We start from the raw sequence: 20,004 nt of genomic DNA, 5'->3' as shown, positions 1-20,004 counted from the left end.
TCTAGAGTTTAATCTAAAACAAGAATTGGATTTGAAACTAAACTTAACATAAAGAATTAAATCTAGATCTAGAAGCTATTCTAATGGCTACTTTCTATTCTAAGCTACCTTTATTCTCTACCCTTATCTACCATTAACAAAGAGCTAAGCTTTGGTTTTTATAGTTTCAGATCCAAAAATCGTGCATGGGCTTGGAGCCATGTTTTGGGCCAGAGAATCAGGCCCAAAACCCAATTCTTTCAGTCCAAAAAGGCCTCTTCAGCTGCAGTTGGTTTCAACAGACTTTTTGTCCACTTTTGCTCCTCTGATTGGGTCAAGGCTTGAACCATTGGAAAGCCCTTTCCGAGCATTTTTGACATAAGGTAAATAATAAAAATTCCGAGGTCCGAGTCCAAAGATACGACGCTTCGGACGTTTCACGAAAAAAATGCTACAAATGAAAATGCGAAATTTTCAACTTTTGATCGGGCTTTAGAAAGGCTTTGTCTTCTTGAATCTTGGCCTTTAGTCACGGAACTCTTTAGTAACCGACCTTTGCTCCTTTATCTCGCTAAAGTGGCACATTTTCGCACATAATGGACTTTGAAGCACGAAATGCATGAAAAACACGAATCGATTGTTAACTCTTAATTATTACTCACATAATTGGTCTAAAAGTATGATCATTGGTAGGTTAAAACTAGTTTTTGGGCTCTTATTAATACACAATCCATAAGGCAGTTAGTTCCTTCCCTGAGGCGCCTTAACTTTCAACGACTAATACAACATCCTTAAGTACAACAATTAAGGCAGGTAGTTCCTCCACTGAGGCGCCTTAACTTCCCACTAACCACACAACAAACCATACGCATAATAAAAAGGCATTTAGTTCCTCCACGAGGTGTCTTAAGTTCTAACTAAACTATAACCAGCCAAGCATATACAATCATCTATCTAAAGATATATCATTAACCAACATATTACCATAATTATATTAATTAAGGCTTTCTTTATGTGTCCCTAAAATTCACGTCGTATCTATGTCTTACCTAGTTTCCATGGCTACCACAATCGCTTCCCAACGCCAAACATGTACATCCACATGCCTCCCCTCACATAATGAACCACTTCGTATAACTACTACCTCGGCGGGATGCCGCGACACCGGGTAACCCTCACACGAAAAGCCATTATGCAAGTACGCGCCACTATTCGCATAAAATATCGCGTCTCGCTCTAATAATAACGAACGGAACGGAATAATCAAGCCACTATATTGCCTAACACATGGGTCAATCAACATCTTATATATACACCTTATACAAGGGCCAATGCATGGGCAAATCACATGAGTTGTGGTAGTCAGGTTCTAGTATTTTCGTTACGTAATTTATTCAAGTGTCATACATCTATGACTCATAATAATTCCACTATATCACGTGCAGGTCAAATACCTTATTGCACTAAGCCACAATATTTAGAAATATCTCAATTATATCTCATAATCACTTTCATTCTGTCACGTGCCAATATATTATTGCACTACGCCACAATCCCGTGGAAAATATCCACAAATACTCTATTAGCATCTCACAGATAAAATACTGGAGTGTCTATACATTTATTTCTCCAAAACTATTGCATTTATCTATATATATATATATATATATATATATATATATATATATATATATATATATATATATATATATATATATTATATAATGTCACAATATCAACGTCAAATCTTATTTAGATAATGACAACCAAATTTATACAAGCTTCCACAACATTTTAGCATTTGATTTGTCCATACAATTTACAACATAAAATGTAGCACAATTAAACAATCCACAGTCCACAATCAAATCCCCAAAATCTAAAGTTCATGAATCTAAGTCCGTATATAACTTAATACTCATAAAAATATATATATCAAATTCTTATTATCAGAATTCCCCTCTAGTTACGTGCCAATATTTATATGCTTTACACACTACTTACGTCAAATCTTAATTAGATAATGACAAACAAGGTTATACAAAGTTCGACAATCTTTTATTACTACATTTGTCCATATTCTTAAACATATGAAAAACACTTAAAAAAGTCAACATTCCAAAGTCAACGGTCAAAGTCAAAGTCAACACATCATGGTCAAAGTCAACACATCATGATCGAAGTCAAACTGTCATTGTCAAAGTCAAACTGTCATTTCCATGTTCGACTGATTCAGGGTCATAGCCATGGTTCATGGCTAAGGTCAATGTGCATGGCTCATGGGCTCATGACTAAGGTAATGGTTCGGACCTAACTGGCCAAACCCAAACCTTAGAACCCAAAAGTCTAAATATTTAAAGACCCAATTAGATATATTTTAAGTTATATGACCAGCACAAAAACCAAAATTAGAAACTGGCTCAAAACACCAATGGGTTTGACCCGGAGAATTTAACTGAAACCGGCCCAACACTTAAACTAAAATTGGTCCACAACTTAAACTAAACTGGTCTAAAACAAAGGATTAATCCGGCCCAATAACTAACTAGTGTTTAGGCCCAAAAACTTCAACTGAACTAGCCCGAAACACAAATGGGTTCGGCCTAAAAATTGAACTGAAACCGGCCCAAAAACACCAATGGAATTCGGCCCAAGACAAAATCATAAAAACTGGCCCAAGAAACTAAACTAGAATCCGGCCCAACCAAACAACCCAAGCCCAAGAGAAACCGACCCAGGCCCAAGCCCACCCGGTCATCTTCTTCTTCCAGCATCCTCCACCACCAGCCACCACCGGGTTCTCCTCCTCCCACTTCAACACATCGGTTTGACTCAATTTGAAAAACCCAACACCTTTAACAAAAGCAAAAACCGAAAATCATAAAATCAAAACTCTTCCTAAATGTAGATCTGAAATTCGCGACCGCCATTAATGCTCCTCTCCGAGCTTCGCCAGCACCCATTCACCCTCGAGCAACCACATTTCAAACAATACACTTCACCCATACCCCCGACAGCACCCATACCAACCACTCACCCTCCACCAAATCGCGAAGACGCCATTAACGTCTCCCTCAAAGCTTCAACAGCCCTTTTCTCCACCACCAAGTCATCCCCAATCATCAATCAATCCCTGCAAATACACAACCAAACCCACCAACCAACAACAAAGTTTAAAATAAACTAGGCGCCGCCATTAACAGAGCTTCGACAGAGCTTCTGCGAGGCTTCCAACAGCCACCCCATCCCACCGACTAACAACCCATATCAAACACTTAACCCCCCGACCTCAACCAACACATCAAAACCATAGGTCAAACAAAACAGAAAAATACGTTTGCTTTATCTTGGCTCGAGACGCCATTGACGCTCTCTTGAGCTTCAACAGTTCTATTAAGTATTCAACAGTTTAACACTCCAACCGAATTTACCAAATACAACAAAACGCTAAATAAAAATAGGAAATTTAGTAGTAATAACAGACATAAACCTTAGACAGAGAAAATGTCCGTAAACACTAATACAAGGAACATTGTAGATTTAGTGAAATAGTAAAAATAACTATTCACCTTAATCCCAAGCTCCACGAATCCTCATAGTCCGAATCATCGCGTTCCAACGCTCTAGAAATCCAGCTTCTATCTCTGCCTCCATTTTTATTATTTTTTTATTCTCTTAAACCCTATTCTCTAGAACAATACGAATATATACTTGGGTTTGAAACCCAAGCCCAACAATATGAACTTCGAGCCCGTAAAACCAGGCCCATGTATCCCAAATCCAATCCAATGAATTTTAAATAAATAATTAAATTAATTAATTAATAAATAAATACGTATTTTAAATACGGGCGTTACATACTCCATCAAGTTTTGAAATTTTGACGTTATATATAATTTTTGATGTATGCAATAGAGATGAAGTGAGAAAAAGAAGTAGATAGATTCACAATAGTCAATAAAATAACAACATCAAAGTATCCAACAACCCAACTCTTGATGTTGTATGTAGTTTATGTGTGCTTTTGGATTAGTTGTGTTGAGGATTGATGGAAGAGAGAAGAATCAATGTTGAATTTTTCTTCCATTCATGTTTGCTGGAATGTCATTCCGAATGTCGCCCTTGCTATTTTAACTCCACACGTCACTTAAAGTGACGTTCGTACTTTTAACAATGTGAAAACACGGATGGAAATTTCCCCTCCTATTATTAGTTGATAGTTATCAGATATGGTATACACTCTTCGTTGGAATAGTGTTTTTTGTTTTTGGTAGGGCTGTCAATGGGCCGAGACAAGCCCGATTGAATCCGAACCGATAAGATAAGGACTTAGACTTTAAATTTAGCCCGATAAGATTATTAGGCCAGGTCTGGACATACCTATGTCCGATCCGATAATGGCCCGGCCTAAAATCTATAATAGTTTATGTGTTTTATATTTAATATTATTAATATATTTATTATATTTACTGAAAGTTGACATAGAAAATTGGAAGCCATATTGGTTAGTATTGTGTTTGCCACACAAGAGTTGTGGGTTCAATTCTTACCACTTATAAATTTAATTAAATTTTACAAAAAAATATGCTTCTCATGTTCTCATGTATTGCTAATGGACCTAGGCCCGCCCGAATCGAACTTGAACTCAAAATATCAAATATGATTTGGGCGCCCAATAGGACCTAGGCCGGGCTTGAACTCAAAATATCAAATATGATTTGGGCCGGGCCTGGACCTAGGTGTGTCCTATTCAAGTCCGGCCCGTTGACAGCCCTAGTTTTGGGGGTGTAAATATTACAACTTATACTGTTTACCCCCCCCACCCCCAATTGGAGATGCTTTGGTTGATTGCGTTGCGTGGGTGGATCATCGGGATACAATGAAGAAACATTAACACTTGTTGTTGAAGGTTTGCGTACTTCCACATGTGTGGAATGCAGTGACTGACTTTTAGACTGATCTACATAAATAGAGTTCCTCTAGGAGCAAAAGTTGCAATCAATTTGAAAAAGGTGTGTCCACTGTGATCTCAAAACACTTTTTAATGATTTAGCTGCTATTGGATTGGAAAACCCATTGATGATCGAGAAAAGGTTTTTTAGTTACGTACTAAAAAATTTGGGAAAATAACACAATTCCTTTTGTCACAACCATGTTCAAACATTCTATTCCATCTTAATTATTGAGAAAGTATCTCACTACTTCAAAATCCATGCAACATGGATCAATAGTCATGATCTTGAACATATATATTCCTAACAAATTAATTAGTTGCTTAAATTAATTCTTATCACTACACCATAATAGGATATTTGCAACACAGACCTTTTTTTTCTTTGCAACGCTTATTTACCGTTAGTAAGTTGCCAACGCTATATAAGCGTTAGCAATGTTAGAAAGTGTTATTTTATTTCGGTCAATTTCAGGAATTAATTGCTAACGCTTAAAAATCGTGTGAGAAGTGTTGCAAATTAAAATTTTGAAATATAAAACATAACTTTACTTTCTCTCTCCTCTCTTTCTCTCACCGCCATTACACTCTCCAGTCTCTTCCCTCTCTGTTCACAAATATTTCGATTTCTGTTAACTACTGTTACTCTCTATGTTGCTGTTCTTATAAATTGATCTTGAACTATTAAATGGTATGTCTAATTCTTTTCTTGTAAGAGTGACCCAAGATTCAGATCTGATTATTGTTAGTTTGAAATTTTGGGTTTGATTTCAATGACGGTGATTTCTGATTGAGATTCTTCTTTTTTGATTGAGATTTTTTTTTTGTCTGGATAGATTATTAGCGACCATGAGACTGGAAGATCGAGGGGATTTGGATTTGTCACGTTCTCGAGTGAGCAAGCAATAAGGAGGTTTTCGGGTCTGGAAGCAAAGAGTCTAGGGTTGGTGTCTAGGGTTTTTGATAGTAAGGAGGTCATGTATGTGGAAGTTAGAGCTGTTGCTGAGGTAGGTATGTTTGTTTTATTACTTTTTTAGATTTTTATTATTTTGTGTCATATATGATTATTATAATTGTATGATTGAAGCAATTGTTATTCTAAATTTTGGGTCTATGATAATTGACTGCTAGTTATTCATTGGTGATTGGTATGATTATTGGAGAGTTGAACAAGGTTAACTATGTGTTGATATTTTACGCATTTTGACTAGTTAATAGGATAATGAAAGGATATAGTGAACAAGTAAATAATAAAACAATAGAATCATTTTTGTGTGTGTGTGGGGGGGGGGGGGTGATATTTTGCAAGAAAGTAGACACCAAAGTGTGTAAGGAAGTTCTGATAGTGTAAATGAGTTGAAATGCTTGGTGTAAATGGAGTTATAGACTATAGTGTACATATTAAATCGGTTTAAGTGCATTTGATACACCATGGGTTGGCAAAGAGACATGGGTACCCATTACTAGTTAGTAAGTTAGTAAAAAACAATTGCTCTATTGGGCGGGAAAAATAAGTTGATTCTAGCTACTTGCATTATTAACAAGCAGCAGCACCACAGATTGGTCGCTTCAGATATGGTCTTTATTTCTTCTTTTTCAAAGAGCGGAAGAAGAAGAAAGTGTAGATTGAGTGATATCCGAAGAACAAAAGCAGCTGCCACAAAAAGCTGCCATGTATGGACGCGACCTTTGGGGAGGCCCATTGGAGATCAACGCGGCGGATTCTGCCACCGACGATGACTGGAGCCGTAATCTGCAGGATTTCGACAAGGCCGCACTATCTTGGCCTCTGGATGATATACGTATCTTGTATTACCAGTATGTATGATACTGGCTGTTCACTGTTTAATATAGAAAAGAGTTTTCATTATGATCATGATGGTGGTTGTTAACTATTTGATTATGTTGTTTAGACTTTGAAAGAATTCATCGGTTTTGCAGAAAGAGAAGTGACTTCCTTAACGTTGTTGTATGCTGGAGTGGTATGTCAGTTGACACTCGACTTTCTTCTTGATTTTACACCTAGTGCTTTTCTAGTCTTTCTAATGTTTCTCTTTCATGATGTTTGGCTGGTGGACAGGGTAGAAATGCAGATGTGCTTGCTTTATATTTTGGTGAAGACCTTGCCGCTACCCATTCGAACAAGGTAACTTTTGGTTATTGCAACTCAAAATTTCTTGAATTCCATTATTGTCTCATACTTAAATCCTTTACTTAATAAAAGATACGAATTAGTACTTCAACTGGGTTATTCTTAATAAAAGATATGAATTACTTAATAAAAGATGCCTTTGATCAAATTTCATTCGACAATCCTAGTAGTTCGCAGTTGGTACCAACGATTCTTCTGTAAGCCTCATAACTAATTTCAGGTTTCATGTTTTTAGGGTTTGTTAGTTGTTTATTTAAGTGTTCCCTCCATTTTTTTTTTGTTGGTTACAATGCAGTTCGGCTCCCATGTGGCTGAATAATTTGCAAGGTTCGTTATTTTCAAATTTCTATATGTTTTGCCTACACTTCGATGATAATCTGAATGTTAATATTAGGCTTAGCTTTATCAACATCTTCCTATAGAATAGTGGGTTTTCCTGGCACATGGAGGTATAGTGTTTTAATCATTGTCTTTTGGCTATGCGTAATGCCTGAATAGTGGCTGTAACATAACGTTCTGTGTGGAATACTGGAATGGAGTGGTCATAAAAGGCTTGTTGTAGACATTTATATCAATCATACCACATCATGAAATAATTTCTATACATCATTTATGCATTTTGTGTTGAGGTAGGGAACTTATGGTATTGTTTTTTTTTATTATTTTGATTTGTGATTGCCATGTGAAGCTAATGTAGAAAGCTGGCATCTTAATGTAAGAAGCCATTCTTTCTTTTCTTTTTTTCTTTACCATGACCCTCTCTATCGTTTTAACTGATAGGATATTTGCAGTTGATGCTGCTACTTCTGCAATTCTCGTAATTGTGGGTTTCGAAGCTACAACTGCGTCAAGTCCTTATGGCAATCGACCCTAGATGTGGCACAAAATCCACTAAATGAAAATTTTCGCTGAATGTGGATAAAGTTGGTGTTCTTGACACATACACTATAAAAAACGATCCCTCAGATAAAAATTTCTATTTGGGTCATCTACATTGATCTTAAAATCTGCATCATGAGCATGTATATCGATGCTTGTTAATTTAGTCAGTCTAAAGTAATAAACATGTATAACATTACAGCTCACTCATCTTGGACATGTGGAAAGCGTGTTCATTGACGATCATGATAAGTTTGTGGAAAAATAGAAACAAAGTCATGTACGATAACAGAGTATCAAGCTATCCACAAGTGTGCTTCCTCGTCAAGAGAGCGATCATAAGAGCTCATCATAAGTCCTCGGGACATATGGAGAATTCGGTACATGATCTCCAGATTCTCAGACACTTCAAGCTCCAGCACAAACTTCGAAGAGCCCCAAAAATCTTCGAATGTTTTTGGCTCTTACCCCCTCCGAGTATACTCAAGATAAATACTGACGGGTGCTCGAGGGGAAACCCGTGGAGACGCGGTCGGGGATGGGGTTTTTGTGTTCAAACTACAAAGGAGAATTTCTGGGAGTAGCTGCTGGAGGAATGGGTACGTCCACAAATTAAATGGCAGAAACAATGGCAATTGTGCAGGCCATTAAGCAAGCGCTTGAACTAGGATGGAGATATATTTGGGTGGAATGTGACTCCTCATCAGTTGTTCAAGCTTTCCAGAATAACAAAATGCATTGGAGAGTGAAGGAAATATGGAAATCTCTTATGGGACAGGCAAAATGGATAAATGTCACTCCATCATGGAGAGAGACTAATTTGGGAGCAGACAGCTATGCCAAACAGGGGGCTGCTCTATCTCAGGGAGATAGTATATGGTGGGAATCTAGACCCTCTTTCATGAAAAATTTGGAGAACCACTATACTACCTATTTTCATTTTGTTAACTAGATAACCATATTCTAGTAATGACCTTGTATTACTTTTTCTATTTCTGTCTTGTTACTTTGGATTCCATGTAACTTTTATTCTTTTATTAATCAATTGCCTTTAGCCAAAAAAAAAATGGCTGAATTAGTAGGAAACGAAGTTGTTGATGAATATGTATCATACTCAAAGATACTAAAGTGGTTCTTCTCATATCTCTCTCTCTCTAGGTCTTTTTGTTTATATAGTTTACTTGACAAACTATTGTTATGATCTTCAGGTATCTCTTCTGATTGGAGTGATGTTCGAAGCATGAAAAGAAAGTCTCAGAGATTGTTTGAATAAGGAGGCCATATTGTCATATTTGTCAACTAAGATGTATAGTTGTATAGGGTTTTGATTAGTTTAGCTACTTTTTCTTACTTCTTTCAAATATGAACAGTTCGCTTGGTGTTGAAGCGAAGGACAAAATGGAATTAATTTAAGGTGTGATTTTGAGGTACTGAACAAATAATCTGCCATACCATATTCAATGTATTGCTTTAATGTTGGAGTTTCTCCGATTGAATTATACTTTACAGGTTTGGGTTGGCGATAGGACTGTCAAACTATTTCTCGATTCAGGTCTTTGGCATTCAGCGCAATTCAACGAAAGTATAGCCAAGTGGTTATCGCTGAAAGTGCAAGCTTCAAAGCAAAAAAATTGTTCTGGGACCAACTGGTCCAGCATTTAGTGGGGTATAAAGTGGACCACTTATTGATTCACCCGTCAGGGGTTTTAACAAACACTTCCTTTAACTCTTGTTTTTTTTAACTTTGAAACCAATCTGTTTATGCTCTTAACCTGATGTACAGGGCTGGGCTACCAACAACTCCAATAATCTTCTAAGGGGACCTTAAAGCAAATGAGGCCTAGAGTTTCAGCAATTAAAGAGTGGGCTTCTAAAGTGCATGCACTCTGCTATTTGGAGTGTCAAGATGGGAAATTGATAGAAAACTGCTTACCATACTTCTTTTTACATGGGAAGGTAAAGGTAAGATATTTTCAACAAAGTAGTTTGTATTCATGGTCTGGTGTATTTATACGTATACGTTCATTGGCCAAGTCTCAGTTTTGTCGCTCATTGCCCTCTTTGGGGTTGCAACAACTGCCATGGTACGCCTTTAGTTGCTTTGCTTCTCTTTATTATATTGACAAACCTAGTTTTGTTAATTTAATTAACGCTTGTTTCAAAAATATTGAAATGGTTCATATCTCTGTAAATTGTTTTTGGTCACACGTGTAAAAAGAAAGAAAGATTGTTTTCTTTTTCCCTTAGTGTGTTGTGACGATATATATTCTAGTAGGACTTTGTGTTTGATTCATTTAAGTTCTCATGGTTCTATCTAGGACATGCATAAATGATGAAAATATTTAGTTTTAAGCATATGTTAGTTTAGCTGTTTGTGCTGCGTGAGGGTGCGTTTATTATGTCAGTAGTTTGAGTGGTCATTTCACCCATATAAGGGTGCAATGCGAGTGTGGTGGAAACTCAATGGAAAGATATTGTAGTAAACGAAGATGTCGTTGGGAAATTTTGTTCTAATGATACAAAATGCAGAATTGGGGGCGACCGTAAGAAATCGACGTCAATAAATTGTATAATATGGCGTAAAACATTAAAGAACCCCACAAAGACATGGTCAAGAAGTTATTCTTAAAGAAAACTGGGGACATATCGAGAAGTTGGTATTATAATAAAGTTCAAGTTTCACCAATACTTTATGTATAACTTAAAACTTGGGGGCGACAAAGTTAAACACGATGGTTTGAATACATATAACTAATACAGAATGTTTACTAAAGACTAGCTTAGAATGTGACCGCATCTAATAAACTACTCCTAACTTCAACAATATAGTTCGTACTATAGACTCAGATATCACAATCTAAAGAACCAACGAATTCTAGAAGTAAGCAACAACTGGGGGAGACCACACCGTGAGAAGCAGCATAACGAAGTTACTCCTCCAATTGAAAGTCAAAAAGCCGTATGAGCAGTATTTACAGAACAATAAATCAAAGACATTATCAAGAAAATAATGAGCAATGCAAGTATGGCTAAAACTCGATGGAAAGACCTTGCTGTAAATGAAGATGTCGTTGGGCAATTTTCTCTGCCAATACAAAATGAAAAACATCATGAAGGGTTCAAACAACTAAATCTTCCCAAGTTTGATGACGCGGGAGGTGACCTGAATGATCATGTCATGGAGTTTAAAAGCAGACTAATTCTCTAGCGTGGAGCCTCTTATGCAAACTTTTTCCGTCTACATTAAAAGAATAAGCTCTCCGTTGGCTCTCTGGCCTGCCAACTCATTCTATCATGTCATTCCAAGAATTAGCAAATCAGTTCATAGATTGGTTTAAGCATAATTGGGACCCCCACACAATCAAAGTCTGATTTGTTTACACGAACACAACAGTTTATTAACGTCGAAGAAGGTGTTAGAACAAAAGCCTTAAGGGACACATATTTTTGGAGTAGAGATTCAAGCAATGGTAAAGGCAAACAGAAGCAAAGCGTTGTTCATGAAGAAATAAAGCTCACTCAATTAAATACCAAATATGCAGCGAAATATGATAAGATTAAGGGACCCAACTTACTTTTCTTCCGATGCCCTTACCTGAAAACACCAAGTCTAGATGTGACAAAAATCTTGGGTGTCACTTCCACAACGATTTTTGTCATGAAACTGAAGATTGCAGATCCTTCAGGGGAAAGATACAAAAGCTAGTTGAAAAAGGGCAGTTAGAGGAGTTTTTACTTTCAAAGACTGTGAAGCAAAGTTTAGCAATGACGGGCTACAATGTCATACTAGCTGGTTACACAAAAATCAATGACCTTTCATGACAAGCAGTTGATATGAAAACTAAACTATACAAAACATATACATATTCAAAAGTCATGGAGTTTATATTTCCAACACCTTTATTTATACACTAAAAAGTCATGGAGTTTGCGTTTGCAACACCTCTCTCCATGCACTAAAAAATGTCATGGAGTTTGCATTTTCAATACCTCTCTCCATGTATCAAAAAGTCATGGAGTTTGCGATTTTAACGCCTCTCTCCATGCACCAAAAAGTCATGGAGTTTGCATTTGTAACACCTTACTCCGTGCATCATCAAGTCATGGAGTTTGCGTTTTCAACACCTCTCTTCATGCACCAAAAAGTCATGGAGTTTGCGTTTTCAACACCTCTCTCCATGCACTAAAAATTCATGGAGTTTGCATTTTTAACACCTCTCTCCATGCACCAAAAAGTCGTGGAGTTTGCATTTTCAACACCTCTCTCCATACAAAAATAAAATAAAAAATAAAAAATTATAAAGTTTGCGTTTTCAATACCTCTCTCCATGCACAAAAAAGTCACGGAGTTTGCGTTTGCCACACCTTACTCCGTGCATCACCGAGTAATTGAGTTTGCGTTTGCAGCACCTCTCTCTACGCACAAAAAAAAAAATGTCAATAATATTATGTTTTATTCTTCGTCGCAAGAAACGAATTCCATTCGAAGAAGAGGGGGCGGTGTATGTACCAGTGTACTCGTACTCCCTACGAACGACCATCATTGGATACTACTATAAGAGCCACTCACTGATGTGGTGTACTTGCTTGCCCACTACTGTGGCACTCCCGCTTGCCTACTAGTGTTGCATTTTAGCGTGCCTACTAGTAGAGCAATGACACTACCTACTAATGTAGCACCCATGTTATATATAGCAGGTTCGAAGATATGTCAAGGGATTTTTTTCCATATAAAGCTTTTGGAAAGATTTTGTACAAAGTGAGAAATATCTCATAAAATAAGGAAATGATATCTTAGGCAATAAGAAGCTTAACATATTCATTTTCCTATAAATACCCAACAATCATTTCAACAAAGAACTACGTTCATTTGAGAGACTTGATTCCAGAAAATGATTTGGATACGTAGGCAGGCATTAAAGGTCTCAACAATTTATTACAACAACCTCCCTTACGAAACCATTGGTGTGTTACTACACCATAATAGGATATTTGCAACACTGCCCTTTTTTGCTTTCTAACACTTTTTTAGCGTTGCGTACTTCCCTACGCTTTATAAGCGTTAGGGCATCACCAATGGGACCTTTATATGGCCCTCTATCTTCAAATATAAAGGAACAATACGAAAATGGGCTTCCAATGCAAGCTCTATATGGCCCTCTATAGTTATCATCCTTTAAAACTGTCTCTATTTCTATCACATTTATTGAGGGCCCAGTCCGTTTCGCGACTTAAAAAGAAATACGTCTGAAAACATTTCAATGGGTAAAAACCTAGCGTAGTTGGTAGAAGGTGTTCCTGGAATGGGTAACTTCCCAGCTTCGAGTCCCACGCCCAGCACTTTGATTTTTTTAAACTGTTTTGAGTTCCAAAAGGCTGGAATTGTAGAAATAAAAAAAATGTTCTTGCTAAGAGTCGAACCCACACCGTGCCCACCTTGGAGATTATTCTGGTCACAAACTTTGCCACTAGTCCATTGAAAACCAGATTGTTCATTGCCTTGGGATTTTAATTTTGATTATAAAGGTTGCGTTGGAGAACCCATGATTTAGAGGTCCTTCATACCAAAGTCTCTCCTTCAACCTAACCTTTAAAATGGTGATGTGGCCCTCTATTTTGAGGGCCTGCATTGGTGATGCCCTTAGACTGATGGTTAAGTGTTGCTTTAATTCCGGGTTATTTTCTGAATTACTTTGTAACGCTTTCTAAGCGTGTGATATTCTAAAACCAAAATTAAAGCCCAACGCTTCATCTTCTCACAAAACTAGGGTCTTCCCCTCTCTCTCCACTTTTTGAATTATTAGCCTGCTTCACTCGATCTCTCTCACTATCGCTGTCTCAGCTCTCTCTTTCATTCTCCTCGAATTTTTTGGTTTCCATTTCTAGAATTTTTGCCACTTAGTTCCGATTTTGTTTCGACGGAAAGGTGCGTTTTTTATGACTATCTCTTGTTTGTTTGTTTGTTTAAATTTTGGTTGACACTGCTTGCTTGACACTGTATCGATTTTGATTAAAATTAGGTTTTGTCTATTCAATTTTGGTGGTCCAGGGTGTTCTTCCATTGCTTATGGTGCTGTTGAAGAAATTGGTCCAGATGGAAATACCCGTTTTTGTATCCTTATGCCTGGAACAATTGTATGTTAAATTTTCTTGTTCTGGTACTCTTTTTAATGTTGTGTTGTTTGATGTTTTTTTTTTTTTTCAGTGGCAAATGTACTGTTTCTCGATTCACCTGCTAGTGTTGGGTTTTCGTATACCAGTACTAGGTCGGATTTGTATACTTCTGGTGACTGAAGAACTAGTAAGTTGAAGGCTTAAATTTTGTTGATTTTGATTATTAGGGGTTATGTGATTTTAACTATCTTAGTTTGAAATTGGAAAATTTGGGGTAAATTGTAATGGTTTCAATTTTGGTTCCGTTTGATTGCTCAAGTATGGGAAGGAAAGGAAAACTAGGGGGTGGTATGATGTTCCAAGAGTTAATTTGTGAATTTTTTTTCCATGAAATTTGCTAGGCATTTAACTGAAATGAAAGTTTGTAGCATTTGTACTATCACATAATTTATGTTGTATGTCAGGTCAAGTATATCTTGAATTTACTTAATCTGGTACTTGAAATGAATAATCTCTTAGATATTTTCTGAAGCAATAAGATATCTTGTGGTTAAGCTCATTGTGCCTCATTAGTTTACTACGAAAGTCTGTCTGTAGTATATTTTTGTTTTTTTCCTGTTTTCTCTTTTTGGTTTTTACTCGCTTCTTTCTTGTTGTTAGCCATAAAGTTGTATGGTTTCATGCTATAGTGTAGTGATAGTTTATCTCTTTTGTAGATTTAGGCATTCTAGATTACTATTTGTATTGTCGTAAGTGTACTGGACAACAATTGAGATTGAAGTCCTAAAGTTGAAAGAATTTAAATTTTGAAATTGATTCCATGTATTATATTTATTTTTCAGTTTGGATTGGTGTTTATTGCTCTAGTCTGAAAGTTTGATTGTGCACCCCCTTTATGGTTTTAATCACTGTTTTCTATCCATGAGAATGCATGTCATGTCATACGATTATGTGTATGTGTATAGTGTTCATTATTAGGCATGAGACACCTTGATTGTATGACTACCATTGTTATTTATTGGATATGCTTGAATAGTGGATATGCTTGTTATTTCATTTAGACTAAATGTTTTGACAGGGCTTAGGTAATGCCGTAAATAGGGGTACTGTAACTTATATAATATGGAATGGATTTGGTGAAACACAAATTAGTTTGGACAGTCCTAGGTTTTGTTTCTAAAGTATTTTAAATCCTTCTAAAATAATATGCCACTTGATCCATAGGAAATTTACCATCAACTTAATTCTTAATCGTGGATATATATGGGCAAGTTCTTTCTTAGCTTGATAGATCGTTTTGTTGTCGTTCGGTGTATTGTGTAGGGTATCAATTTTATGAAGGGAAAAGCAAGAAGACCAAAAGAACTGACGTTATTTTTGGATTTTAAGTAAGTCATAGTTCTCTTTTTGAGTATTTGAATGTTATTTCCTTGTTTCAGGTTGAACATCTAGTAAGGGAGGAGAAAACAATGGGTGCTTATGATCTGATTGACATATACTGCGAGCTTATTGTGGCACGCTTACCGATTATTGAGTCACAGAAGTAGGTCTTTCTTAGTTTCTATGTTTCTTATTTACTTCAAATTCACCAAACCAGTCTTTTGATTCAGCAACAGCCCAGTAACTTAGATAAGGATCGAGAATTAGCGGAAGCGAATGCAGAGATAAAGGCGTTGAGGTTATCTGAACGACTTAGAGAAAAGGCAGTGGAAGAGGTTAGTTTTTTGCTAATTTTATTTTAATGTAAACCATATAATATCGTTTGATTAAGAAAGTGAATGCAATACTTACAAGCATAATGTCATTCTATGCACTATATGGCTCCAAAGAGAGTAGACACGCTTTTGACTGCATAACTCTCTAGAGAGTTTAAGCTACTTACTGAGATAACTCTTTGTTAGATGTCTTGTGATTGGGATTCATGAAAGAACACTTAAAAGTTCGTGTTACCAGTATTTATTATTATTCCCTGTATGTTTGTATTTATTGTCAGGTACCCGTTTTTCATACAAATGATGTTTTCAAACAAAGTCTTTAGTTTAGTAGTCATTGTTAATGCCTAGAATTCCAAAATCTTTATATTTTGTGAATGCATTTTTTAATAGTCTTACATTTTGGTTCTTCTCTGAGTGATACCTGTAAGATATTTCTCACTGAGTTGACGAGTTCCCCTATTATCCGCTGCTTATGTTGGGTTCATTCATGTAGTCAAGGGATTGTTTACATTAGTAGATTTTTTGGATTGAATATCATATAATTGTTACCAGCTCTATAACAGTAACAATCAGTAGATTTTTTGAGGCATATTAAGGAAGGGGTTGATATTGTGTCGAAAGACGAGGAGGCTTTACTTTTGTTTAGTGGTGGGGAGACTAGGAAAGATGCTGGTCCTAGAAGTGAGGCTCAGAGTTACTGGGCTGTTGTTGAATCAAAAGACTGGTTTGGTGAGTTTGTTATTGTTTTTTGAGTTGTTTGATTATTACTTGTTAGATATAAGTGCTCTCCACAATTTTCATTGCACCATCCGAGCTGCAGTGCAATGAAAATTACTTTTTGTACTTGAAATCTTGAATATGACACGCAAGACACCACAGATATGATTGTCTGTAATTACCTTTATTTACATGTATTTAACATACCTGTGAGACCATCTCACCATCTCACGTAGTGCTTGGGCTAACAACTCCCAAAGATGACAACATTCCTTCTTTCTTGTATATTTTTTTTTTGCTTTCTGTTTTCTGGTATATTCTTTTTTCTTTCTTGCTCTACTTATATATTCTTCTACTCTTGGTGTCAACTAAACGGGGCCATAACCAAAATGTGCATACGAGCTGTTTGTCCTTCACACAAACAAGTTGAGAAACCATTAAGCTTAATTACTTAATTGAACACATTATTCATACTTGTAAATACCAGCTAGTAGTTACTTATTATTCATTTATTCAGGGTATTAAGTGTTTGTTTTCTTCTATTTTTCGAAATGCTAAGTATGCATATAGAGGCTATTTTGTTGATTCTCTCGTTTTTACATATTGAGTTCAACTATCCTATAAACTTATTCCTACTCATTTATCGTACCTATCTATCCTTTGGGCTATTTAAAATCCTCTCTATTGCTGCAAATTTGCTGGATGAATCTAATTCGACTTGTTCTAGAATTATAAGGTGTAAACAACCTACAAGATCAAGTGCACATGGGCACTTATTGCAACAGATCAAGTGCCCCACCTATGCCTTGGGTACTACACGCTGTTTAACCAAGCCAACACCAATGTTGCCTCATCTGACAGGTTCTCCTTGTTAGAAATTTTGGTCATTCGTGACTTTCTTCACTTAAAGAAACCCATTTAAGCGGTATTATTGCGAGGACCAAGTTGGATAGATTGACTTTAGTCTTTGAACTGGTAAATTAGATAGATTCACATTGTTCTAAGGAAAGATGATCGTCAGAAAAAGGTATTCCACATTCCAGGTATCATATGCGACGTTGATTTGATGAGAAAGTATATAATCATGTATCATAGGATTTTCTTGACTCCATGCTTGAGAAAGTGGGACTCCCTCTGAACAGTGTTTCTCTGCAGTGTTATACTCCCCTTCAGACGCTGCAGTTGTCGCACACTTTGAGTGAGATTTCTCTGCAATGGAATTCACCGCTGCCTTCTCCGTAGCTTTCTCTGCCGGGTTGTGCTTCGCATCCTCATGGACAGCAGTGCCCTCATGTACCACAGAGCCCTCATGGACAGCATCAACACTGCCCTCATGCTCGTGCTCAAGATCCTCCTGATCCTCAACCACAGCGCTAAAATTCGCAGCAGCCCCCTCATGTTCAGCAGCAGCCCCCTCATGTTCTTCAGCAACCCTCTCATGTTCGGCAGCACTAGAAATCTCAGCAGCCCCCTCGTGTTCGGCATCAGCTCCCTCTTGATCAGTAGCACCCTCATGCTCATGGGATTATACTGCCACAAAGGTTTTAACCTTGGAGTAGTTCCAGGTTTCTTTCTCAAAACTATATACCTGTTTGTTAGTGTTCTTGTTGTGTGCTTGTTGCAACACATGTACAACATGATTATAAAAATTAAGTTTCAGTGGTTTTTCCATTGTTTGTGTTGATTTTGAACTTTTTGTTGGCGCTAACAGTATTCCTTATTGGCAAATCTTCTAACAGGCATCAAGATTAACAATTTGGAAATTATTGATGCAAGGGGATACAACCGTTCTCTCATTTCTTCACGCGTTATTGAAGCTTACTTGATTCAGGTAAACTGGACTTCCTTATTTCAGTAAAATTGAGCCGTTTGTTAGCATATGGTATAATAACAACCTTGAACAGATAAACTGACTGCAGTTTAGAATATTAATAGTCTAAAGAAGTCATCCATAAGCTTTAACTACTCTTCTGACATCTATTCTTATACGTGTTTAGGCTTTTGCTGATGAAATTGGAATTCCATTCATGGAAACCAGTGCCAAAAGTTCTACAAATATAGTAGTAGTAGTAGTAGTAGTAGTAATAGTATTAGTAGTAGTAGTAATAATAGTATTAGTAGTAGTAATAATAATAGTAATAATTATCTTTCTTTCTTTGGCGTTACTGGTTTCTTGAATAGATTTGTATTAATTTCGTTGACTTTGGCAAAGTTGTTTGGCATTAAGATATGAGGCATTGATTCTTAGAGAGAAAATCCGTGGATGAGAATTGACTTCAAGTTTCATATCAAGAGTGGTTCAATTTTGCTAAAGATTTAGTGGGAAATGGATTTCACTACATTGCCGTCAAGGTAATTAATGAAATGTTATTGTTTGCTTATTGATGTTGTTGTTAAGCTAAAACTTTACTTGTTTGTTTGTAGAGGTGTGAAAGTGCATTTTCATGCATTCAGGCAAACAATGTCATTTGCTGCTGAGAGATAAGTTCATGCTTAATAATGTGAATCTTTCATGAATCTCTATTTGGGTTTTGATGCAGAGGTGAGAATCCCTAGTCTTTCTTTACTGTTAAGCTCAATCCACTATACCTTAGATTATCAGTATTTAGCGTTTGAATTGGTCTTGATCCCCTTATTGTCTGCTTTATGATCTTTTCTTGGTCGACTATTTTATCTTAATGCTAGGATCTCTTTTGGAGCATTTGTGGAAGCAAATGGGCATAGGGTTTTCCACAACGCAAACTATTATCTCTTGTTTAGGATCATATAGTATGAATTTTTTTTTTATGGTGATAGTTCAACAATAAGTTTGTGAGGTTTAGAAAATCGCTCAAAGTTGTGAATGTATATGGTTGGATTAGTTTTGTACTTTATCAGTTTTTTTTCCCATATATATTATGGTTTCTTTGTAAAATAGTATGAAAATGTATTGTGTACATGATAAATTTAGCTTAAATAGAATTTATGATTTATGTATATGGTGCAAGAGAGGGCATCTTTTTGTAGGTTTAGCTAGTTGCTACAAAATATGAGAAATTATTTTTTTTATTAGCAACCCATCAGCAGCGGTTCATAACCGTTACAAATTATTTTTAAATTAACCAACAACTTTGCAACGGTTGAAAACCGTTACAAATTACCAACGCTTAAAAAGCATTTATGAAATAAAAAAACCGTTGCAAATATTTTAAATTTGTGTACAAAATAGTTATAAAAAGTATTGCAAATCATTATTGCAACGCTTAAAAAGCATTGGAAATTTATATTTGCAACGCTTATTAACCGTTGCAAAAATTTCTAACACTTTACCCACGCTATATTTGCAACGCTTAAAAAGCGTTGCGAAAATTATTAGCAACTCTTTTTTGCCGTTGCAAATAACCTGTTATGGTGTAGTGTTTGGGCGAGTTTCTACCCAAACATGTATCTTTTGTTCAAAATCCATAAGATAAGAGATATGAAAAATACCAACGCATCCATCAATAACTATTTCAAAA

General features: G+C 36.3%; 2 protein-coding genes across 36 annotated transcripts in view; both read left to right on the top strand.

Moving 5' to 3' along the window:
• The first annotated feature begins 5,471 nt into the window (after positions 1-5,471).
• Positions 5,472-11,309, top strand: LOC147476630 (uncharacterized). Of its 14 annotated transcripts, none has more exons than XR_015207563.1 (8): positions 5,472-5,621; positions 5,767-5,937; positions 6,479-6,748; positions 6,844-6,912; positions 7,011-7,076; positions 9,170-9,388; positions 9,471-9,627; positions 9,745-11,309. XR_015207563.1 is itself a non-coding variant. In XM_086582309.1 (8 exons), exons 3-6 carry the CDS (start codon positions 6,607-6,609, stop codon positions 9,203-9,205), a joined length of 285 nt encoding a protein of 94 aa, XP_086438435.1. In that variant the 5' UTR covers positions 5,472-5,621; positions 5,767-5,937; positions 6,479-6,606; the 3' UTR covers positions 9,206-9,388; positions 9,471-9,627; positions 9,745-11,309. The 14 variants fall into 14 exon arrangements, 9 of the variants coding, with proteins under 9 accessions (XP_086438435.1, XP_086438429.1, XP_086438434.1 ...); XM_086582309.1 differs by having other exon boundaries at positions 6,872-6,912; XR_015207564.1 differs by lacking the exon at positions 6,479-6,748 and having other exon boundaries at positions 6,872-6,912; positions 9,332-9,388.
• Positions 11,310-13,323: 2,014 nt separating this feature from the next.
• LOC147476621 (uncharacterized) overlaps positions 13,324-20,004 on the top strand; it is a 95,506-nt gene continuing 88,825 nt past the window's right edge. Inside the window, exons 1-10 of one of the 22 annotated variants that reach the window (XR_015207545.1) lie at positions 13,325-13,887; positions 14,011-14,096; positions 14,167-14,262; positions 15,515-15,618; positions 15,673-15,790; positions 16,343-18,072; positions 18,247-18,338; positions 18,720-18,859; positions 18,932-19,049; positions 19,193-19,483. Coding sequence is in view for 1 of the 22 variants with exons in the window: in XM_086582299.1 (XP_086438425.1) it covers positions 14,082-14,096; positions 14,167-14,262; positions 15,515-15,618; positions 15,673-15,790 (333 nt within the window). In the remaining 21 variants the exon portion in view is untranslated. Of the gene's footprint in view, positions 13,888-13,981; positions 14,097-14,166; positions 14,263-15,398; positions 15,619-15,672; positions 18,073-18,246; positions 18,339-18,504; positions 18,860-18,931; positions 19,050-19,192; positions 19,484-20,004 lie in introns of those variants that run through there. The other 21 variants (XR_015207546.1, XR_015207547.1, XR_015207537.1 and 18 more) reach the window with 21 other exon arrangements.

The sequence above is a fragment of the Coptis chinensis genome, chromosome 9 (genome assembly GCF_015680905.1).
Source record: "Coptis chinensis isolate HL-2020 chromosome 9, ASM1568090v1, whole genome shotgun sequence".
Classification (NCBI taxonomy): domain Eukaryota; kingdom Viridiplantae; phylum Streptophyta; class Magnoliopsida; order Ranunculales; family Ranunculaceae; genus Coptis; species Coptis chinensis.
Note: the sequence above shows the minus strand (reverse complement) of the source record. Positions and strands in the feature narration are given on the sequence as shown.

Excerpts from the sequence above, each read along its gene's own strand:
- LOC147476630 (XM_086582300.1), top strand. Across the intron at positions 5,942-6,871 it reads TAGAGCTGTTGCTGAGGTAG|AAAGAGAAGTGACTTCCTTA; the intron begins GTATGTTTGTTT and ends TCGGTTTTGCAG. Across the intron at positions 7,077-8,163 it reads CCGCTACCCATTCGAACAAG|CTCACTCATCTTGGACATGT; the intron begins GTAACTTTTGGT and ends ATAACATTACAG.